The sequence below is a fragment of the Anopheles maculipalpis genome, chromosome 3RL, assembly GCF_943734695.1.
Source record: "Anopheles maculipalpis chromosome 3RL, idAnoMacuDA_375_x, whole genome shotgun sequence".
NCBI lineage: Eukaryota > Metazoa > Arthropoda > Insecta > Diptera > Culicidae > Anopheles > Anopheles maculipalpis.
This window is the reverse complement of record NC_064872.1, coordinates 81115326-81135873: the sequence shown is the minus strand read 5'-3', so window position 1 is coordinate 81135873 and position 20548 is coordinate 81115326. Positions and strand designations below refer to the sequence as shown.

The 20548-nt window shown below is 42.1% G+C and overlaps 2 protein-coding genes across 2 annotated transcripts in view; both read left to right on the top strand.

Moving 5' to 3' along the window:
* Positions 1-20548, top strand: part of LOC126561840 (putative ferric-chelate reductase 1 homolog) — a 261537-nt gene that overhangs the window by 35444 nt on the left and 205545 nt on the right. The window lies entirely within an intron of this gene.
* The window catches only part of LOC126563500 (uncharacterized), a 109439-nt gene continuing 96267 nt past the window's right edge, over positions 7377-20548 (top strand). The window contains exon 1 of the mRNA XM_050220145.1: positions 7377-7541. Within this exon, the coding sequence (XP_050076102.1) occupies positions 7454-7541 (88 nt within the window). The 5' untranslated portion in view covers positions 7377-7453. The remainder of the gene's footprint in view (positions 7542-20548) is intronic.

Genomic DNA, 20548 nt, shown 5'->3' with positions numbered 1-20548 from the left:
CATCCTTATTCGGCAAGCGTGTCGAAAAGGGACGGCTGAAACTTTTACGATAGCGTTATGGGGTAGTGGCATGGGGTATGTTGTTTGGTTTTGGTCAGCCTACGGTCAGCTTTTCAGCAGCGCGGAGGCACAGTATACAATTTTCCGGTGGTCCCCATTACTGATGCTCCACCAGCTATTGGATGAATTCCCAGTCGACCAGGTGCTTGTTGACGATGGGGGAGGACAAGATTCGGATTTGGGTTGTTTTACGATTCTGATTGCGAAAGACATTAATACTGCTTAAGAACTACGAGGGTTTTTTTCGGTACGTATGGTGCGTCTGGCTGCTACCCGTGCAAACAAAGTCCTACAATTTCGCCCTGTTAATTGGAAATAAATTTGTCCGCTTCAGGACAAACGACACAGCTTAACAGGGTTTCACCTCAGCAGGAGGGTGAAGTCAAACGAGTATTTGTACAAATGCTGTTCCTTGTCAAAGAACCACCGTAAGCTGTCTAGACTGTAGTTGATGGCATTGGAGATGATCGGTAGTTGAAAAAGGGAAATCACACGTGCCATTACGTTTCCCAATTTCCTCCCCTTATCGTGGGTGAACTGTTTTCTTTTTATAAACTTTTGCAGTCGTGATGATATTTTGTTTTCCCAAGCAAAGTAAGCGAAACACCCACCCTTCGCTCTTTGTGCTCGTGTTGTTGTTTTGCTTAGCCCAAAAACTGCTTCCCATTATGGGTTTGAATTGCTTTAATAATACACCACCACCAACACATCGAGCTAAAACAGTACCATATCAACACAAACACACACGCTCACAGATTGGTATTGGTCGCGTGCAACGAGCTGCCAAATGCCTGCCTTCCCTTCGGTCTGCCCTTTTTCTGTTTTACATTTTACCTCAGCTCGTGACGCTAATGATTCTATCGGGAGGCGGGTAGTCGATGGCCGTGGAATGTCAGGCCGGTCGGCTTGTTATCCGGCAGCTTCTACTCGCGCGCACCATACCTACGGTGCCTGTAGAGGCTCTGGTTGTGTGCCGAGCGTTCCCCAAGGGGGAAATTTCCGGTTCCACGCGCGCGTGACGCTTTCCGTTTGGCGTAAAACTTTCTGCCGGCACAGACAGGGCGTCAGCTGGCGTTCACGTGCGAATGTGTTGGAAAGTTTTACCATCTTGAAAGCGGCAAATTATGTATCGCGCCTACCTAGCCCATGCAAACCGTCCGTGGTGGGCGGCTCAGTGAACTCACCCAGGGTGCACAATGGTCAGCAACGATGGGTCGCTAGTTGGATGATCCTGGGCCGCGGTAGGCCGTGGCAGTTGGGAAAGAGGGAGGATAAGTTTGTGTGAAATTTTCGGTAGTTCCGGTGCTGGGATGTACGGGTCCGACCCGTGAACACGGAGGTGGAGATTGTTGATTGATGTGTTAATTTTGCCCTTCGGCCAGCTCCATCCGTGGGCTAATATGATTTGTGTGTTGCGTGCGAAAGTGCCAGCAGGGGCTGTATGATCATATTGCATTATACATCCTTCGATCGGAAGGTGTGTTTGGGCGTTCCATCGTTGGGAGGGCGGAGGGAGAGGTAGAAATGAGAGCTGGAGGGTTTGTTGAGGTATGGAATGTGTACTCAAGGGATGGTGCCGCAAATAACATGCTATAAAATGAGTTTTTGATTTAAAGTGCAAACACCTTGCCTGGAAACCGGGATGCGATGGCTTAATCAAAATGGGCTTTGATTGGGAAGTGGAAAAAAAAACTGGCAAGTTTATTGTCGGAAAATATTGAACCAGTAACTCATAAAAAATGTGCCATGGATTGTTCAATCGAAATTTGTGCATTCGAAAGCGATAATTATTTGATTAAAGTAGAACTGGTTCACGGGATTTTTCGACCTAGTAGACACAGAGTTTTTTGAGAAGTAAATTCTGAGGTGGTGGTCTTCACTCATCAGGGCGTACACTCATAGACGTTCTTGAGATTTTTCTCATTCAAAACATTGACTATCCGGTTTGGCGTTTGGAATAATTCTAGGAAGCTTCTAAACGGTAGGATCGCGTTTCGATTAACGTCCGGACCGTCTCCCCGAAAATAGGATTGACCATCCAGCTACGAGTAACGCGACGTCATGTCGACGTCAGAAAGGGCACAACACAAGATCTATCAAGGTTGTAGTGCCAAGAAAGAAGACAAAAAAATAGATTGAAGTCTACATTTTTAATAAAGATTCTTGATAGTTTATTATCCAATGTAGTGAAAAAGGGTTTGGTATAAAATTGAAATAGATTCTGCTTGACTGTTTTCAGTCTAATAATCTATTTCCTAACGTTTAGCACAAGCTTATGTCCGTATCTATGTCCATGTGCCATTGTACTTGCTTCATATTTGTACTTCAATAATGGCTTATTCAAGTTGTATTTGTCATAAAATACCTATTTAAAGGTACTTTAACATAATGTTTACAAAATATAGCATACTTACTGTTTCACTGATTTTTGGCACATAAAAAATACCAGCAATAAGTGCCATAGAAAAATATCACTTGGTAAAAGCCGCTTTATGGAGCACCTCCATCCTCGGACCATAATAATCCTTGCGATTTTAGACAAAACGATATGCTGAGCAAATGAAACTAACGAACGAAAAAAGCCTCAGTTTACAACAAATGGTAAACCATATCCTGCCAAATGAAGCTTGATGGGCACATGTGGTGACACAAAATGGTCCTTTGCATCGTTGAACTTAAAGCCGGAAGGAATGGGAGGTCCTGAATGCTAGCCAACACCGAATGGATCTACCATGAGCCACACGCTTCTCGCACAAGTATGTGCGTGCGATTTATGGTAGGAAATAATACAAAATCCTTTCCCACCAATGAAGCCGAACGAGCGACTTGTGCCGATTGTTTCCTGCTGCAATCGGATGGCTTATCGTGAGTGTGTTTCACCGTTCTTTGGGCTGGACGGGGTTTCGTTTGCGATCCTTTTACCAGTCATATGGGAAGCGCGGCTGGGCCAAGAAACCAGCCGATGACGGGCTGTTAAGTAGGATTACGGGAGACATTTCGCTTGCTTCGCCCGAAGTGTGCAATGTAGCTTAGTGGCGGCCTAGTGAGCAGTCTTGTCCAGACAGTGGCCTTCGGCTGCTGGTTTGAGGGTGGTTTTAGGTAGAGCTTTTCACAGTACCAAGCGATGGAAGCTTATTTGTCATCTAACATGTCGAAAGTTTGCCTTGTGTGTGTGTGTGTGTGTGTGTGTGTGTGTGTGTGTGTGTGTGTGTGCGTGTATGTTCCATTAGCCGCGCTACGATTCGTTGATAGGGAATTAAGTGATGTAGATGACGTGGTAGCTCGTTGGTGGATAATCAGTTCATCTAGTGGGACTCGGTGGCTTCCGTGACCAGTTTGGTCTTCTTTTTATAGTCGTTTTGTTCGTTGACGTTGTCAGAAGTGTTACCCGTATTTGCTACCTTGCGTACAAAGTACCAGGCGGCTCCATCGAGTTTAGGGAACATTTAGTGTTTTATATTGCGTTAAGCCGTAATCCTCAAATAATAATAAAAAAAAAGATTACTAACATTCAAAAATTGAGAGACAATAGGACGTAGAGCCATAAGTCGTAAATTGTGAAAAAAGTTGACAGTGCGTAAGGCATAACTTATTTCTTCACAGCAATGAACATTTCATCATTGAAACAGATTGGAAAAAAACGATGTTTTTTCTTTCATAAATTTTCATTTAATCACAGTTCTTAATATCCATTCTTTTTACAACATTAACGATCCTTTGCTATATGCAATTTTCCCCAAACATCCAGCTTCAAGTTCAACAGCGCGCGTAGATTCGTTTACCGACTTCTATTCACCCAGCTAGCACCGTAACTGCCTCTTTTGCTGACCAAAAAAAAACTGGAGCCATGTCTACATTGTGAAGAGGAATTATGCCTCTCGAGTACAAAACAAGAGACGTCAACATGCAACCCTCTTCTAGTGGCCTTCCGGCAGTATTTTTCGCATCCTGGACGCAGTTCGCTTTTTCCCGGATGCCTGTCAGAAGCGTTGGTTCTTCGTTTCAGTAGACGGTTTTTTTTTTAATTCTTGTTCATGTTTGTGTGTCTATTTTGTATGCTGTCGTTCGCACAGTACGGCTTTCGCTTCACTGTTCGAGTACAGGCCGTCAGCAAAAGTTGCAGTTAGTATCACATGCTATATTCCGTCTGTTGTCTGCAGATAATTGGAGCAATATGAACTCTGGCTCTGTGTTGGTAGCGATGAGCAGAGCAATGCGGTGGGGAGTTTGGTAGAGGGAGTTGGGTGTAAACGTATTTATCTCTCATCCCGTGTTATCCTGTGCACGAGTTTTCACATCCAGTGCAGAACTCGCACGGCGCACAGGACATCGAACCTCCGTGCTAGGCAATGCCTTCAAGCAATTGCGCCTTGTATCGGAGCATGTCGGCTTGCAATGGGCTGTTGTGTTGCTGGAGACGGGTTGCTTGAGCTGCTTTTGTCATGCATTCGAAGCAGCCGTTGTAGAGTGACGCATGCTCGTACCGACTGCACACACAAAGTACACAAACGCGAAAGCGTCAAAGATCGAGTCTTATTTGGCGCCCTTTTGCTGCGTGTGTGGGAGCTTGTGTGGGAAGGTAAAACGTAAGTACGGGGAATGTCGGTCCGGTGGAAGGTGGAACATTCTATCCTGTGTGCGTTGTGATGGAGCAAAGCATCCCGTACATATGGCTGCGGGCATTTTGCGTGTTCAATGTCGTACACCTGTTACCTTCGGCAAGCAGCGAGCGTTTGGAAAACAGGGTTTAGGATTTCTAACTATTCGCATCTCTTCTCATCCATCTCAGGTCGTTGATGAAACGCGCTGCCATTTTTGGGCTACAGTGCAGGGAGAGAGAGGGAGCAACGGAAAACGAAGCGGAAGGAAAAAGGAAAATAAAAAAGCAGAAAACACATTGCATCTAACTCTACCTTGGGTCAAACTATAGACACGTGTCGAGAAGATGGCATACCGCACAACAAAGTGATAAACAAAATATTGTCCCCGAGCACCGGGATTGGAAAAGAATGTTAGCGACCCGTGACGGCTATGCGTTGGCGGGTAGCAGCATTGTTTTCTTTCGATTTCCTGCCGTGTATGGTCCACCTGTTCCGCAGGGTGCTTACTTTCCATTGTGGTTTGAGTAAAGAGAGAAGCTGATGCGAGTTTCGTAGTGATTTGAGATTTTTTATTTTGGAAGAAAACGAAACTTACTGCTTACTTCTTATTCTAAAAACGAATTGAAAAATGTTTGGTAGGATGTTTCTAAAATACCCTAAGACAAGTTCAAAATATCTCTTACCATGTGCATGCTACGCAAAACGGGAAGTCATTTTTAGTACATAACCAGGCTCGACTCGTTACTTGACCAACATTTGATGCTCTACTCTTCTTGTTCCGTTGCATACGGAAGGGAAAATGAATGGGCAACAACGCTTCTGTTCTTTTTATGTTGCTGTTGTTTGCATTCTTATTGTAATTTTATCCTTTGTGCTATCACGGACAGTTCCGACAGCGGTCGTAAACGGACCCAAAGAACGTTCGGCCGCTTTAGAATACAGCTAAATTTTCCGCACCCGTAAGCAAACTGGCCGTAAAAATTGAATACCATCTTGCCGATTTCCTGCTGAACCACGACGGTGGCTGCCGTGCTTACCCAACCTGGCCGAGGCCCCCATAAAACGAGGCCCAACGGCTTACGGTTCGTGCAATCGCAAACAACACAGTCCATCATTAATTTAATGTGCTCATTGTACTGCTGTGTGGTGGTTTCTGGTGCATATTTCCTTCCTGAAGCTTTCGCCCGCTGTTTTGTGTGTTTTGTTGCTGCTCGATGACTCATTGTATGTGTGTGTTTGTGTTGACTTCGCTTGCTCACGATTTGTGTTTCTTTTCTTTCCCTTCCAGGAGCAGAAGCATCCCAGATGAAGGACTTGCCTTGCTCAATCCGTACTAAACCAAGATCTCATCCTTTCTACCCACTCCGTTTGATGGTGGAAAATGGTGGAATAAAAAACCCCAAGGAAAAAAGGGGGGTTTCGGGCATGTTCACCAAGGCAAAATAAATACGACGGCAACAGCAGTACATCTAGGAAAAAATCTCGATTACTGCTTATGGTTGATGGGAGGAAGCTGTTCGTTGGTTGGTGCAGAGTGACTAGGGAGTGGAAGAAAACAGGATGAAAAAAAAAACAATGGCTTGAAGTGGAAAGCAAAACAAAAGATCAGCACGACCCCACGCGCACACAAGCGGGTTGGAAAATTAAGGGAAAACCCGATCGTACCGAAGGAATGGGTGGATGAAAACAATACTAAAAGTGTACTTAGAAAACAGCAAAACGACACGATACACAAGAAGTGAGAAAGTGAAAAGCAGAAAATGGGGAAGAAAAAACAAACGTTCATGTACAGTGTTCCGCTTTTCTTTTGGTGCTTTACTTCAGATTGCAGGTTGGGGGTGGTTTTTAAACGGGACTGTCGAGACAGACACTGCTAGATAAAGGGAGAGGGAGAGTTATGTAGGAGCCAATCTTTCCCTTTCTTTTATATTTTATCATTTATTTGCATCAGTTTACTTTTTTCTGTAGCTTTTAGAAATTTTCCTTTTTTTGCTTCTCTCATTTCTCATCTTTCTCTGCCACACAAACACACAATTATGAATGGAAGGAAAAATGGTGCTTACAGTGTAGGGAGCTTCACACACTGTGCCAAGTAAGCGTGGTGGCTCGCGACTCGAATAATCCTTCACGACAAATAGGCAACAACAAGCCACCACAATAACGCCAACCGTAAACAACGAGCAAGTGCAATGGGGACTAAGATAGGACGGGATTACGCTAATAAACCTTCTAAGCCAGTTTTTCATTAGTTATCTGTTGGTAATCTAGATTCTTTTTCTCTCTAAGCATTTGTATGATTTTAAGAGTCATTTTCTTTAAAGATGAATTTTCCCTTTTCTTAGTTCAAAGGTGTCTGCTGCGAAATCGTAATTATCGTTCACCATTCATGAACGAGATAGAAGTTAAGAAAAGTGGCAATCTATTTCAAACAATAAGCGGAAACCTAGCTGGAATAATGATCAAACTGTGAAAATCGTTTGCAATTCGCCAGTAATAACTGGAAAGTGGTAATTGATTCAAGGCAAAGTAGAGGTGCAAGTGTGGTGAAACGGTATAAAAGTGTCGCTCGTGAGAAAAGCCATCAGTGGTGGGCCCTATTTTCCACTTACACTGTATGCGTGCGTGAATGTGAGATAATTGTGTGCGCGTGTTTACGTGTGCAGTGTTTTCGTAGCAAAAAGGTAGCAAAAGTGAGTTCTGAGAATAGGTAAATCTGTTAATAATTAATGTGCGCGTACGCTGGTAGTAGGTTATAGCAGTGCTGTTTGAAGTGAAATCCAACCCAGTTAACGATGTGGCTGTTTGGATTTTTATTGATCGTCATCGTGTGCGCTGCCAAGTGTACCGAGGCGGACATTTCAGTGGAAGCGGCATTTCAAGGTAAGTAGAATGGTGATTGTTTTGCGGGGGGTTTTTTTTCTCAAAAGTTTGCATATGTTAACAGCCTTTAGTAATAGTAATCAGTGGCCTGGTCATTACATTTGCGGTGAAAATTGCGAGGCATTAAATCAAAAACAACTTCTCAGCAGCATTTTCTCTAGCGAATTTCAGAAATTTTGGCAATTGTTGCAATCTGACGTCGTTTTCTTTTTTTACATTATTCAACGGAAGGCACAAAATTTAAATATAGAGTTGGCCATAATGATTCCATTCCTATGGAGGATGTGTATCTATGAACATAAACATGTGATCGGGAACTTGTCTTCGAATAGACCCGAAAATTTTGTGGAAAGAGTACTCGTCATACAAAGGGATAGATTCAGTCGAAGCAGTCTTGTATATTAAAGAACCTCATCATTCAGGCCTCATCTATACCAGGCACCTCGTAGATGAAGAGTCTTCACTGTTTAAACGACATTATTGTTGAATTGGGCTTTTACCACCAAAGATTCTTGTAGTGCACACGGTTCGAAATAGTTCAAAATCATGCTCATGGTCATCTCCGTCCTGAGCCTTCTCAAATCAAGATTGCCATTGTACTTAATGTATAAATGCATGGGGAATCGGTAAAAAACGAAAATTGCTTCATCGTTGAAAATACAGTAATATTTCGTCAGTACTTCAATTGCTAGCAGTTGCGTTCACAACGAATTCTCATAAAGATTTCAAATGCTTTGTTCAAATTGGTAGAATGTGCTCGTTTCATGAAGATGGCATTTGCCAACTTTGCCTCATAATGTTCCTACTCTACCAATACTTTCTTCATGACCATTAATAAGGATAGCAATAAAAATTAGGTTCAATATTTTAATCATTCGTTCGACGTTCCATAATCCTCGACCCCATAAATAATGGCAAGAAAAGTGTGCCACTCTATGTTACGGTTCGATATCGTACGCCATCCTTTATCGGGAAGGGAACCATACTGTACGCTTCCTTCTCAGCTGAGCTCTCTGCATCAAGAAGCATACTGAAATCCCATGTCGACACAGGCTCGCACCATCTTTTGCTGCAACGATCCTACACCGACGAGGGGGACTGTTTTGATGCAATGAAACCGGTCGATCCCTTGGCACCGGTGGTAAAAGTAGTCCCGATCCTGCCAAACGCCACAAACGGTGGCGGCTGCACTTCTGGCCTGACTTTCTCCAAACGTATCGGAAGAAGCAACTCGCTTCACGAGTGCTTCAAAGGCTGCACAGTAGTGTCTTGGGTGTCACGTTGGAGCCCTTTGCTGCATGTATGTGTGTGAGTGTTCGTTTGGTTGGCAAGATGTTGGGAACTAGTATGTCTCCCAGTCTGGGCAGCTGTTGGGTGCTGACTCGGTGCCAAGAAGTATATTGAATATTAATCGAGGGCCAATATTTATGAGAATACGCCAGTGAATGCTGCTGTGGGGTCGGGTCATTTGCTAGTACGGGCGATGATTTTAATTTCATTTTGATAGGCACTTGGGGCCGGGGCTCACACAAAACAGTGGCTATTGTTTTGCAAACGGATTTTGATGCGGTATGGATTTGGAAATATATGTGTAATTTTATTTCCAGCATCAATGCTGCTGGCCCGTAGCCAGACGCAACTCACCTGCGATTCGTTTGAGTCTGGCCAAACGAACAGATGGCGCGTGTGTGGCGTTGTGTGGCACGGATTGGCCGTCAGAAAACTTTATGCCGTAAATTTGATTACCTTGAGCCTATTTCAATCGGCTAGATTTTGAACAGAAACGAACGATAAAACACGGGTCATTCTATATTGTTTCGGTAAGCTTGTGCGAGTGGCGTTTGGATCCGGATCGAACAAAAGTACAAGTCATTTAATTCAATTAGGAGGTTCATGTGGGAGGTTCAGATATTGCGTTTGGAACGCTTCCTATGGTATCTTTGCTATTTTATACGGATAATGGCAGTAAATGAGCATAGCACAGCGCAACACTTTGATTTTCCTTTTTTGGAGTACGTGTTCTTTGCGCACACTTTACGCTTCCCGCAAGCAAGCGAAAACCGAAGCGCACCGGAGGTAGTTTGTAAGTAGTATGATTAATTTGGGTTGTTCCAATTTATATGGCTAATTGAACACGTGAAAATTAATAATGAACGAAAGTTTTTTTTTTCCAAAAGAAATACAAAAATAAGCTGTCGATCCGCACCATACAAAGGCGGGATTGATGAATGAGAGCGCAAGCAAAGTGCCTCGCTTCATGCAAAAAAAAAGAACTGCTTCCGAAAAAAGTGGTGCGGGAAAAGTGAGAAAATTAAACAGCGCAATCAGAAACCGACGAAAAGTTGAATAAAAGAAAAGCACTGCTGAATAATTAATGCCGCTCATGTACACGCGTGTGAGAGCTGGTTTCCGCGTGTGTTGAAGTTTCGTTTTTCTGTTGTGAGTGTGTTTTGCTGTACGGGTTTTTCTCGTTTGATTCTTGTTTCAATATCCGATTTGAGGATATGAAATGACTTCATAAAAAGAGTAGCCTTTCATGGTGAAATGGTACACGGATTGCGTTTTAGTAAAAGGAAAAGATATATTTGTAATTGAAGTTTATATGAAATAATTTCTTTTCTTTAATTACTGTTGCTTCAAAACAGTTTTTACTTGCTTTTAGTTTTAAATTCTTCGTGTCTACAAAATTAGTTAATAAAAGCGCTTCACTCTAATGCTTCTTAAACATTTACAAGGATTCTCGCATAGAGTGTTACCAAGGTTCTTCACTGATACTTCTTAGTGGAGAAGTAGACTCCCGTTACTTCTTACTCAAATACTAAGATAGTTACTCAAATTTCACCCCAAAGCTGGACGAACATCTTTCGGAGAGTGTGACAGGACACGGTGTGCTGCCATTGGCGACAATAAGCGTCTCCTACTGCGAATTGTGTAATCCATGTGCTTGCAATTCCGATTGTTGATTGGTCGAACGCAATGTGATCGTAGAACGTGTACCTCGGAAAAAAGCATGGTAGAAAAGGTCATGTTACGGCATGGACTGTGAGTGTCAGACGCAAAATATTGTACAGTAATACGAAACTCTAACAACTTTATTTTGTTGTGTGTGTAGGTGAAAGGGATTGTGCCCTGTACGCAGGAGGAACTATTTTTCATTTGGCATTTCGATGGTTGTCCACTAGTTCTGAGTAATACGATAGGATGGAATGAACGGGTATTGCTTTTGCTTCCACGTAAATGAAATTTAGAAATATACGTAGAAAAGACCTATAAGTTAAATATAGTTTGTTTGCTTTATGACTTCCGTTTTTATGATATTTTTCATAATGCTCATATTTTATTAGCTCCAGAAAGCAAAATTTTCCCGAGAGTTATTATAATAAACGCAAGGGTGTTAATTTTTTAACGCTTCCTGTTCCCTGTCCACAATGTCTTCTGTTGTACTTGTATATGCTTGAATATGCCTTCCTGTGTGGGTAGGCAAGTTTTTATTACCTTCATCATCCGGAAATGAAAGCAAAATCAAACAAACCATGCCAAGCAAGGTAAAAGTGAAAATGTTATTTTCCACCCATTAAGGAATGACGAATCGGTTCGGTTGAAGAAAAGTATATAAATTATAAAAGTTAAACCATACCGGAAAGGGGCTGGAGGTTTTTTGGCGTATTTTTTCTCCGAAAACGATGGCAACACAGAATGGGCCTGTAGGGTTGGTGCACGTTACGGCACTCACAAATACTTTTTCTACTAGCGTTTTATGCTCCGGGTAAAGCTTGCGCACATTAAAGGGACTGAAAATTAATCCTAAATTGGATAATGTGTTACAGAATAGGGTTTTGTTGATTGAAATTATTTCCGTACGGTATGCCAGCATTAAAACTGTGCAAGGTGAGGTGCAATATCAAATTGGCAAAAATAAAATAGTAATCGAGTTTTTGCGTTCCATTATGTTGTGCAAATCATGATTGGAAAAGTTTTTCGTTGCAGTAACCAATATTCAATTAAAATACTGGCAAAAGTGAGGTTACTTGAAAGTTATTTCTTACACTACATCTAATTTACTACCTTTGATCAGCATTTGTCTACTATGCATATTTGGGTTATCAAGTAGAAGAAGAACGAATAGAAACTCCAGATTTTTTCGAACATTGAGTTTTATCATCGAGTAACAAAGCTGGTTTGAGTTTTACAATGGATTTGGGCTATCAACGAGGTGAGGTGTGGCCCTGTCAACGGGGTGGTTTTCCATCAACAGTAGCATCATAGATCCTAGAATTTGTTGGACAAACTCATATCAGATCACCTTATTGCGTTATTTCGTGTCTAAGATTGAGTAACAGCAGATTGTTGAGGCTCAAAAAGAACTGAAATAAATGTAAATTTTTATTTTTTAAACAGCCTATGGGACAAAATATATTTTTGTTAAGCAATTCAAAAATTAGTGGAATTCATTTTTTTAAATACTTCTGTAGAATACCACGTTGCCTCTTGAATGTACATAGGGTCTGCCTTGTTCAACTTCAACCTTTTCCCATGATATTTTCGTTCACATCTTCGTTTTCCAGCTGCCTTATCAATATTATTCTACCACATTTTATCACCTCACCCACCACCCACCCGCCCATCCTAGTCTTAATTTACTACAATATTTTTAAACCCATGTTTATTAAACACTCATAACAATAATAATTATAACATTCACCACAACGTGTAATTTGATGCATTTATGACAGCCTTTCTTCTCTAATTCAGTGTTGTTGAACTATACAATCAGTGACTAGAGCTGCAGTAATTGTTTTCTAGTTATAGAGCATCTTTACTAAGTCAGCTCTCTTGACGCAGCGCATAATTCGTTGCCTCTTACGAAACGCTTGTCTTGATGTGTAGAACCATACTGTGTGCAGCCCTGTAGGTACGCCTTGCTTCCATAAGCCTTGAACATCCTGTTTCGGTACGTGACAGTATTCATTATTGAAATTTACACATGTTTCACCGCACCGGCCCAGCGTGCGTGGCCCAGTGATTGCTGGTTCGGTTTCTGAGCACCGATCAAGCACCGAAACTTCCGATAGTGATTGTGCCTGTTCCTGTATTGCTCCCTTCACGCACACACACACACACACACACACGGCTGCGCGCGATGGTCGCTGTGGTTTGTGCACAAACGTCCCTCAACCAAGTGGAGATCCCCAAAACAGGCGCACTACGCTCTCACCACGAAAGATAATTGGTACTACCACCGGAATCGGGTCAGCTGGGCGAAGGTTTTGGTGAAAAGGGTGTGTGTGCGTGGCTGTGTGGTAGCTTTCACCTGCAGCAAAAGACAGCAGCCAGTAGCAGTTGCTGTCTGCGTATTGTAGAGCCAAGCAATATGTTGCGGTTTATTGGCGTTAAGCGTAGCTGTTCGCTCCCGTTGTGATCTTTGATGTAGAATTGATATTTTCTTTAACGCTCGTACCATGCATACTCACGCAGATTAGCCTGCACACAGCACATATATACCCACACAGACAAAAGAGTATGGAAATAGTCGAATATACACGCACACACACACATACACCATCATAGATACTTCCGAGCAGCTGCCGAGTTTCGTCCTCATGATGACCTCGTAGTTAGGCGTTGCGTCTAATTAATTTAATCCCTCATCCTCATGCATAAATTATGCGATGACGAAGTAAATCAATTATTCTTCGTAATTATCTTTTGCAAAACGTGCGCTTTATCCGGGAACTGAGGGCAAAAGTGCTTCAGACAGAGGATATCGTTCACTCTCGGGCACTAATGGTTTGCGATGGAACACATTGCCTCGTTTCGACAACGCCTACGTGCAACGCTCCTACGTTTCGCCATTTTCAGGAGGAATGCTTTTAGGCAATGAGATATAGAATGGTGTAGTTGAATGGAATTGAAAGCGGAGGAAAAAGGAAGATGATGCAATAAAATGGCGAAATGGGAGAGTAGTACATTACTGTCGTTACCGTGGATTGTGAATTGTTTTAAGCTATTTTGTTGGCCGCTGTGAAAATATTTTTGGACGCCCAGAATGCTTCTTTTTCTACAACTAATGATATTATAATTATTACAACCATCAATACGCATACCGTGTAACGAAATGAACTATAAGTATGATTGCATGTGAAGTTACATATATTATACCTGCATTGAATAGGTCCCCTTATTACACTTCAAATGCGGTGAACGCTTGTCGTGCTCATTTTAGTTGCTTCGGGCGTAATTGAAATTCTTAAGCGACATTTCAAATTTCTCGCTTATTCATCAGCACTCATTTGTTGCGAGCGAAAAACTTTTACACAAAATGCGATGGAAAAATGATGCCAGAAGCGATTATTTAAACGCGATCCCGCATGATGCGGGCGTGCGTCTTTGATGAAAGCTGAACGAACAAACCGAACCGAGCTTCGGCAGGATAGAATGGGGACTAGTGAGTGCGATGGTTCGAGATCTTTCATCGTTTCAGTGAGACGCGATGTGAAGAAAAAAATGAATGGAAAAACTAATTATCCATGTTTGGATAGTACCATCACCAATGCATTACATCATCGCGTGTATTGCCAAACCCCACGGCTCAAAGCGCTGGGAAACGGAACAGCAAAATTGGGAGAACATAATTGGCGTGTCCTCTGTGATGTAGATGTGTATGTAGCAACGAAAAAAATAATCGCGAAAAACATGGCGAGCGCTATGTCCGTGGGTTAAGCGTCATGCGTCGTCACTGAGCTTCTGCTTTTTTACATATTGTGTGGAGGGCCAACGGATGAATCAAGAAACGCTGCTGTTTGTTGAGTAATCGTTTCAAATTTGACGTATTTGATGTGGATATGGAAGCACGGAACCAGCCGGAGCCGAAGAAGTTTAGGGCCCGTGTTTGATCGTCTTCACGTGTTTTATCTTCATGCTTGAAATCAAATGCCGGCTCCGCAAAGATTATGGGGGCGTTTTTAGTAAAATGTATACGCACTCACTCACTCACGCGCATATACACACAAACACACACACACACACACACAGAAACCACTGAAAATGCGGAATCGTTGGATGATGAGAGCAATGAGGACGAAGCAAGTGAGTGTGAAAGAATCATTCACAAAAGGTTGGCAAGTTCTTCGTGGGAAGAAAGTTGTTAATCTTTTTCCTGGTGCTTAGCCGAAAGATCTTTTTCCTGGAATTGGATCGGAGGTTTTCGTGCGTCGGCGGGTTAGAAATGTTTGGCTTTCACGGTGGATCTCGGTGTTTATGCGTGCTAGAATAATGTGCCTCGTGTGGTTTGTTTTATCTGTAGCGGTTGAGAGGTTAAGTCTGAGTTATATTTAGAACTTTCTGAAAGATGTGGCAGCTCGTAATGGAGACGCTTGGTTGTTTGCTTGGTGAAGGGGAAGCTTTTATGCAGATTTGATCCAGGTGTTATGGAGACGTGCAGTACTTTGAGCTTCTCAGAATCAAGCGCGTCACGGAGCATTGTGCTTGATTTATTTAAAGTATGACTGAAAGTACAAAATCATTTTTACAAACGATAGTGCAAAATAATAGGAAAAGGTGTGCCACCTCAGTCTTTTCTGTTTTGCACCGTATAATTTACGGATTTGATGTAGTTTTATTTTACGATCGTAGCGTACAGAATCAAGCACGTTTTGCTGTGTTCAGGTGTTTTTCTACTCCTGCACACCGAATACAAATGACGTTCTGATGAAATCGCTTTTCGAAATCAAATCTTTTTCGTATCTTGGCAAATGTTTTAAAACTCGCTCGTTCAGTATTTTATGTTGATTGAAACAGCCTACAAACCGTGCTGAAAAAAAAGGACACAATCGAAAGGAACCGTTACTATGAGCTTTGTGGAAGCAAAACATAAGAGTGTAGCGGTTCGGATTGTTTTCCTTTCCTTCGTTGGTTTTGTTATGCGGAGGACAAATGCTTCCATGACGCACAAATGGGAAAGCTATCGAATTGGATACAAAACTCTACAGGATTCGTTCAACACCGTGTTTTTGCGGAAAAGATTATGTGTGCTACAGAGTTTTAGGGGAATTGGTGAAGGTAGCTATTTGACAACAGACTGATGAACTAAAATGTGCATGGATGATTTTGATGAATAAAAATATTAAAAGGAATATTACACATGCTTGTTTGTTGTATAGTTTGTTAAATATTTAATGATTTTATTTCTACTTATAAACACAAACAAACTGTGTTTTATAGTTTTTTTCTAAAAGCAGTTTTGATGAAATTTATTTTATACCATCATTTTCTCCTTTACAATCTGAAGAAATTTCAGTGCTGTGCAACAAAACCCATTAAAATGAAAGATCCAACAAAGCATAGAAAACACAAAGACCATCATTGTCCATCATTGTCAAAATGAACGGAACCGGAAACGACACCAGTGCCGGAACGGGTAAACAGGTACAAATGATACCAGGTCCGCACGAATCTGGCGCTTGTTTATCCTTCATCGTTTTGTCATTGTGGAGGTCGATTTCATGTGTTTGTGTGTTTGTTTTTCTGTTTCTTTTTTTTCCGGGATTCATCGGCTACTAACCAGCTACAGCTCATTCTTAGAGTTCCCTTTTGTTAGAACCAGCAAAATGCACACATTGTCCCAAACGGATGGAAAACGAACAGCAAAACACAATACACAATTCACATCCAGTTTTGGTCCCGCCGTACCTTGGTTCGGTTGGATTAACTGGCCAAAGCGAAGGTAGAAATGTTACAACAAAACAAAATGAAGTTAATAGGATTTGGAAATTAGACACACCGAAAACATCGGTCCACGCATCGGATTTCTAGGTTCGTTGGTAGCATAAAAGTCCAGAAGTTCGATTGGTATGAAAGCGAAAATTCTGGCTAGTTAGCTAGGGTTCGTATTGCGAAACGGCGTCGTAGAAAAAAAAATGACTCACCAGCCATGGAAAATTCCTTTCCCAGACGCCTTGCGGCTGGCCTCGCTTGTTCGAGGATGTTCTTATGCTGCTGATGTACATGCCTATTGACTGTGGTACGTGAATGGAGAAGGCGCTCCGGCCCGTACTCTCCATCACTTCCTTTCAGTTTCATTTAGGGTTTTCGGTTGTGTGGGGAAAATTTCTAGGATTTTGCTACCCATGTCTGTTAAAAAGTGTAAGAAAAACGCCTTGAATTACTGCTTAGACGGATGGGATGGTAGTGTTGTGGATGAATACGTGGAATAATTTGTGCAGTGTTCAGATACAAATAGGAGTAGGAGGAGACATGCGTTTAGATCTTCCCTTTGCCGGTACCGAAACTCTCATTAGGATCACGAGCAGCTTGATTTCTGGCGCTAGGGCAAGGGGAAACGAGAATCAATGTCTGTGTGTAGATTTTGTGTGTATCTTAAATTTTGTTGCATGCGTCCTTTCCCTGCCTGCTCGCTGGGAGTTAAGCATTGTGCTTTTTGTTTTGTTCGAAAGAAAACTGTTTCTGACAGATCCGTCCCAGGGTTTTGGGTCGGTTGTAGGTTTTTCGTGGAAAGTGAAACATGTGAGAAAAGTATTCTTCTTTTAGCCGTGTGAAGCTGGATGTTGTCTTGTTTGGGTTTTTTTTGCTGGCCGATACTGATGTGCCGTTGTTTTTTTTCTGTTCGGTTCCTGCTCGTCATTCTTACTTTTGTCATCAGCACAAAACTCCCAGTGGCTGTGGCCAAACTTTCAAGGACAACCACAGTGTCAGCCTTAGGTGGAAGAAAGAAAGAATGAAATAAAAAGTCTGACACTTTGCGCTCTTTTATTTCTTATCGTGTTATGGATTTTTTTCTTCAATTTCTGTTTCTGCTACATTATCTGCACCTGATAGCTGAAAAGGTGTCATGGATTTTTTTTGGTCGTATTTGGGTCCCCAAAGCAGGAGAATGGAATTGTACCCTGAAACTGAGCCGACCTTTGGTGATGTGCTTAACTTTTCTTTGCACTATGGGCACTTTAATGGAAGGATTTGATTGATTTTCGATGGTTCACTCCGATGGAACCTAGATCGAACATAATTGAAGACGTACCATAAATTGCTCCTTTTTTAATCACTCTATCACTCATAGTAAATTGATTAATTTAATTTTTCATTTTATCAAGTGAATAAGTTAAATAAGACATTGTGCCAAAGCAGTTGTAGGTTTGTTCCATGATGCAAATCCTCGCTGAAAACGGGATCAAATACTTTGATGACGGTACAATAATCAACGAAATAGCCGTGATGAGGTTACCTTTCACGGTTTGGATAGGGAAATGTCTCCAAATCAATGTGAATGTTGTGTTGTTTTTTGTTAGTTTTAAGCAAAACAACCAGACCATCCAACGAGTGATAAAAAATCTACATGTTTTTTCCATGCTCATTCGGCAAGTGAGTATGACTGCTTTTATCAATGGACCTCTCATATGGAGACGCCTAGTACTTCTCGAAATATAGGAGCTCTTTGCGTCATTGCACGTCTTCATAAAATTTTATAATAAAAGGAATGAATGACATTTTAAACTGTAATTTAAGGCCCAGATTTCTATCTGAAAACTTTCAAGGATTGCAAAGGCTTTTGAAATCTTTTTCAAGCTGACTTGAAATCTTAATACATAGAATGTAAAAAATGTAAATAGAAAATTTCACAGCATTTTCAAAGTTTACGGGACTGCATCACAGTTTTAATAAACTTAGAAATACTCAGCAAAGTGTATATTTCATTCCAATGCATGCCCGTTGTGCGATTATCGTATGGCTCCAACCGAGTAGCGTCTGGTAGTTATCGGTGTCACACGGTATCGGGGTGAAACATTGGGAAACATCCCCCTGATGTATTACTAATTTCCCTTTTTTGGTTGTGCCAGCTTTACTCTCTCTCTCTCTCTTTCACACACACACAAACACTGCTGGTGGATGCTGTTCGCGCGTGTGGCCGTTTTTCGACACCGACAGCTATCCACCACCGTTTTGCGGGAAGCTTTTGTGGACAGTGTTTGGAATAGTACTGTCCCTTATTTCCGGTGACAGTGGTTCGGTTTGTGTGTTTCTGCCATGATTAATCATCTCGGTCGTTTCTCGTTCACTGAGTTAGGAACGAGGTGTACACATCTAAGCCGTATGACTGGTCAAGAAAAAGATGCCATCTCATGTCGGTTTCGAACCGTTAAGGTTGACTTGTTTGCAGCTACTTCTCCTGATGCCGACATTTACTGTTCTGCGGTGCAGTTGGCCAAAACATTATGGCAGGCAGGCAGCACAGCACGAAGCAGCAAGTGTGCAAGTGTGAAGAAAATATTGAGTGTTTGATGGTTTCCCCGTGAGAAGCTGAAAGTGACGATAAGGTTTGGGCTGATCCCTTTCAGCATAATGTCTCCGGTGAGTGTTATTTGCATAATTGGATGCAGTGCTGAGGTGACTTGCCTGTTCGCTTGCCTTGTCGCCCCCACTGGCCGTATTGTGCGGTGTGTTTTGTGTCGGCCTCCATGTTGGGGCTTCTGAATTATGTATAATTCAGAAATGATTTCCCAACGCGCTGTTCTGAACACCAACAGCATCAGCATTTCCATCCGGATCGGGACTCTTGTTCGATGTGAAATTTAACGCACTAATGTTGTTAAGAGCATATTACACAGGCAACAGCGTACGATGTGAACGATGGAATGATAGGTTGAGAATGATTAGCTAAATTTTTGTTTCAATATTTATGACATCGTTTTATGCTGTTGAATTATGGCAATATTGAAATAGATTGCTCGCAGTGTTGATTTGTTTCGCATTTGTTAGCTAGAAGCCACTGAATAATGACGCAATGACGCAGCTCAATGTGAAGACAGCTCGACATAAAATGTTTAACTACACTTCGATTAATTGTATTCAATCATCAGTAAAAAGCGATAAGAAGTAAGAGCAACGAAACACTCGCTCTTTTTACATCTCTCTAATCGTGTGGAAAGCCGAAAGATCCTTGCTTATTTCAATATTATGATGCTTAGGATCGCGGACTGAAACGCTTTTCTGGGCCCAAAAAACCGGACGCTCGACTAACCCGGCCGACCCGGCCGACAGTAATTGTTTCTTACAAAAGATAAAACACAAATTTGCCCGCTTTCACACACCGAAAACTTCTGAGAGCAGCACATCTTTAGAGCGATTCACGTCCCTCCTGTTTTGCTGCTTCATGTTTCGATTGTGAGATTTAAGGTTTTGTGGTGCAAGATTATTGAAGGGGCGGTCGATTTTTATTTCTTTTCGCTATTTTTTTGCTCCCTCTCTTTGTTTTTAAACGTCGATGGTGATGCTGCTCCGGTGATGTTTCATATGGAGCCAATCGTAACCAAAGCCGGTGGAAAAGTCGCGCGAGAAGGGAAGTAGGAAATCGAAAAGCTAAAATAAAACCGAATAATGTGCACCAATCGGAATCGATCCAATCTTGGTTTTACGTCAATATTTCTTACGCCTAGAAGCGATTCCTAGTAAGAAACGAAGGTAAAGAGAAGTAAACGGGGGAAAAAATCTGCCAAGTAAGCCCGAAGGTTAAAGCCAGCTTTAGAAGCGGTGGTTTGCAGCAAGCGTACCTTGTGCCTGGCTTTCAAGCGGAAATGTTCGTACAGCTTTACCGTATTTACTGCTCAACTCACACACCGACCCACACACTCTATGCTCTATCTGAGCCTTCGTCACTGTATGGCGGTCCCCTGCTGGCAGTGGGAAAAAGTACAGGAAACGGTTTTCCGCACCCCATGGCTTTGAAGTTCTGCACAGCATGACCGAACATGGCCTCCGGTGTACCATCACCACCGTTCTCTTCAACACTGCGGAAATGGTGGAAAACATCCCGTAAAGAAGGAAAAGGCAAATTATAGGCTTTTGGGTGGGTTTTTGGAAAATTTTGCGTCTGAAGGTTTTTTTTTTTCTTTGGGTGTTTTCTACCCGATTACAACTTCCACACGACCGATTGGCCTAAGCCCTAAGCCAGGGTGTGCTTTGACTTTGTGTTCAATACTTTTGGCGATTGTTTGCGT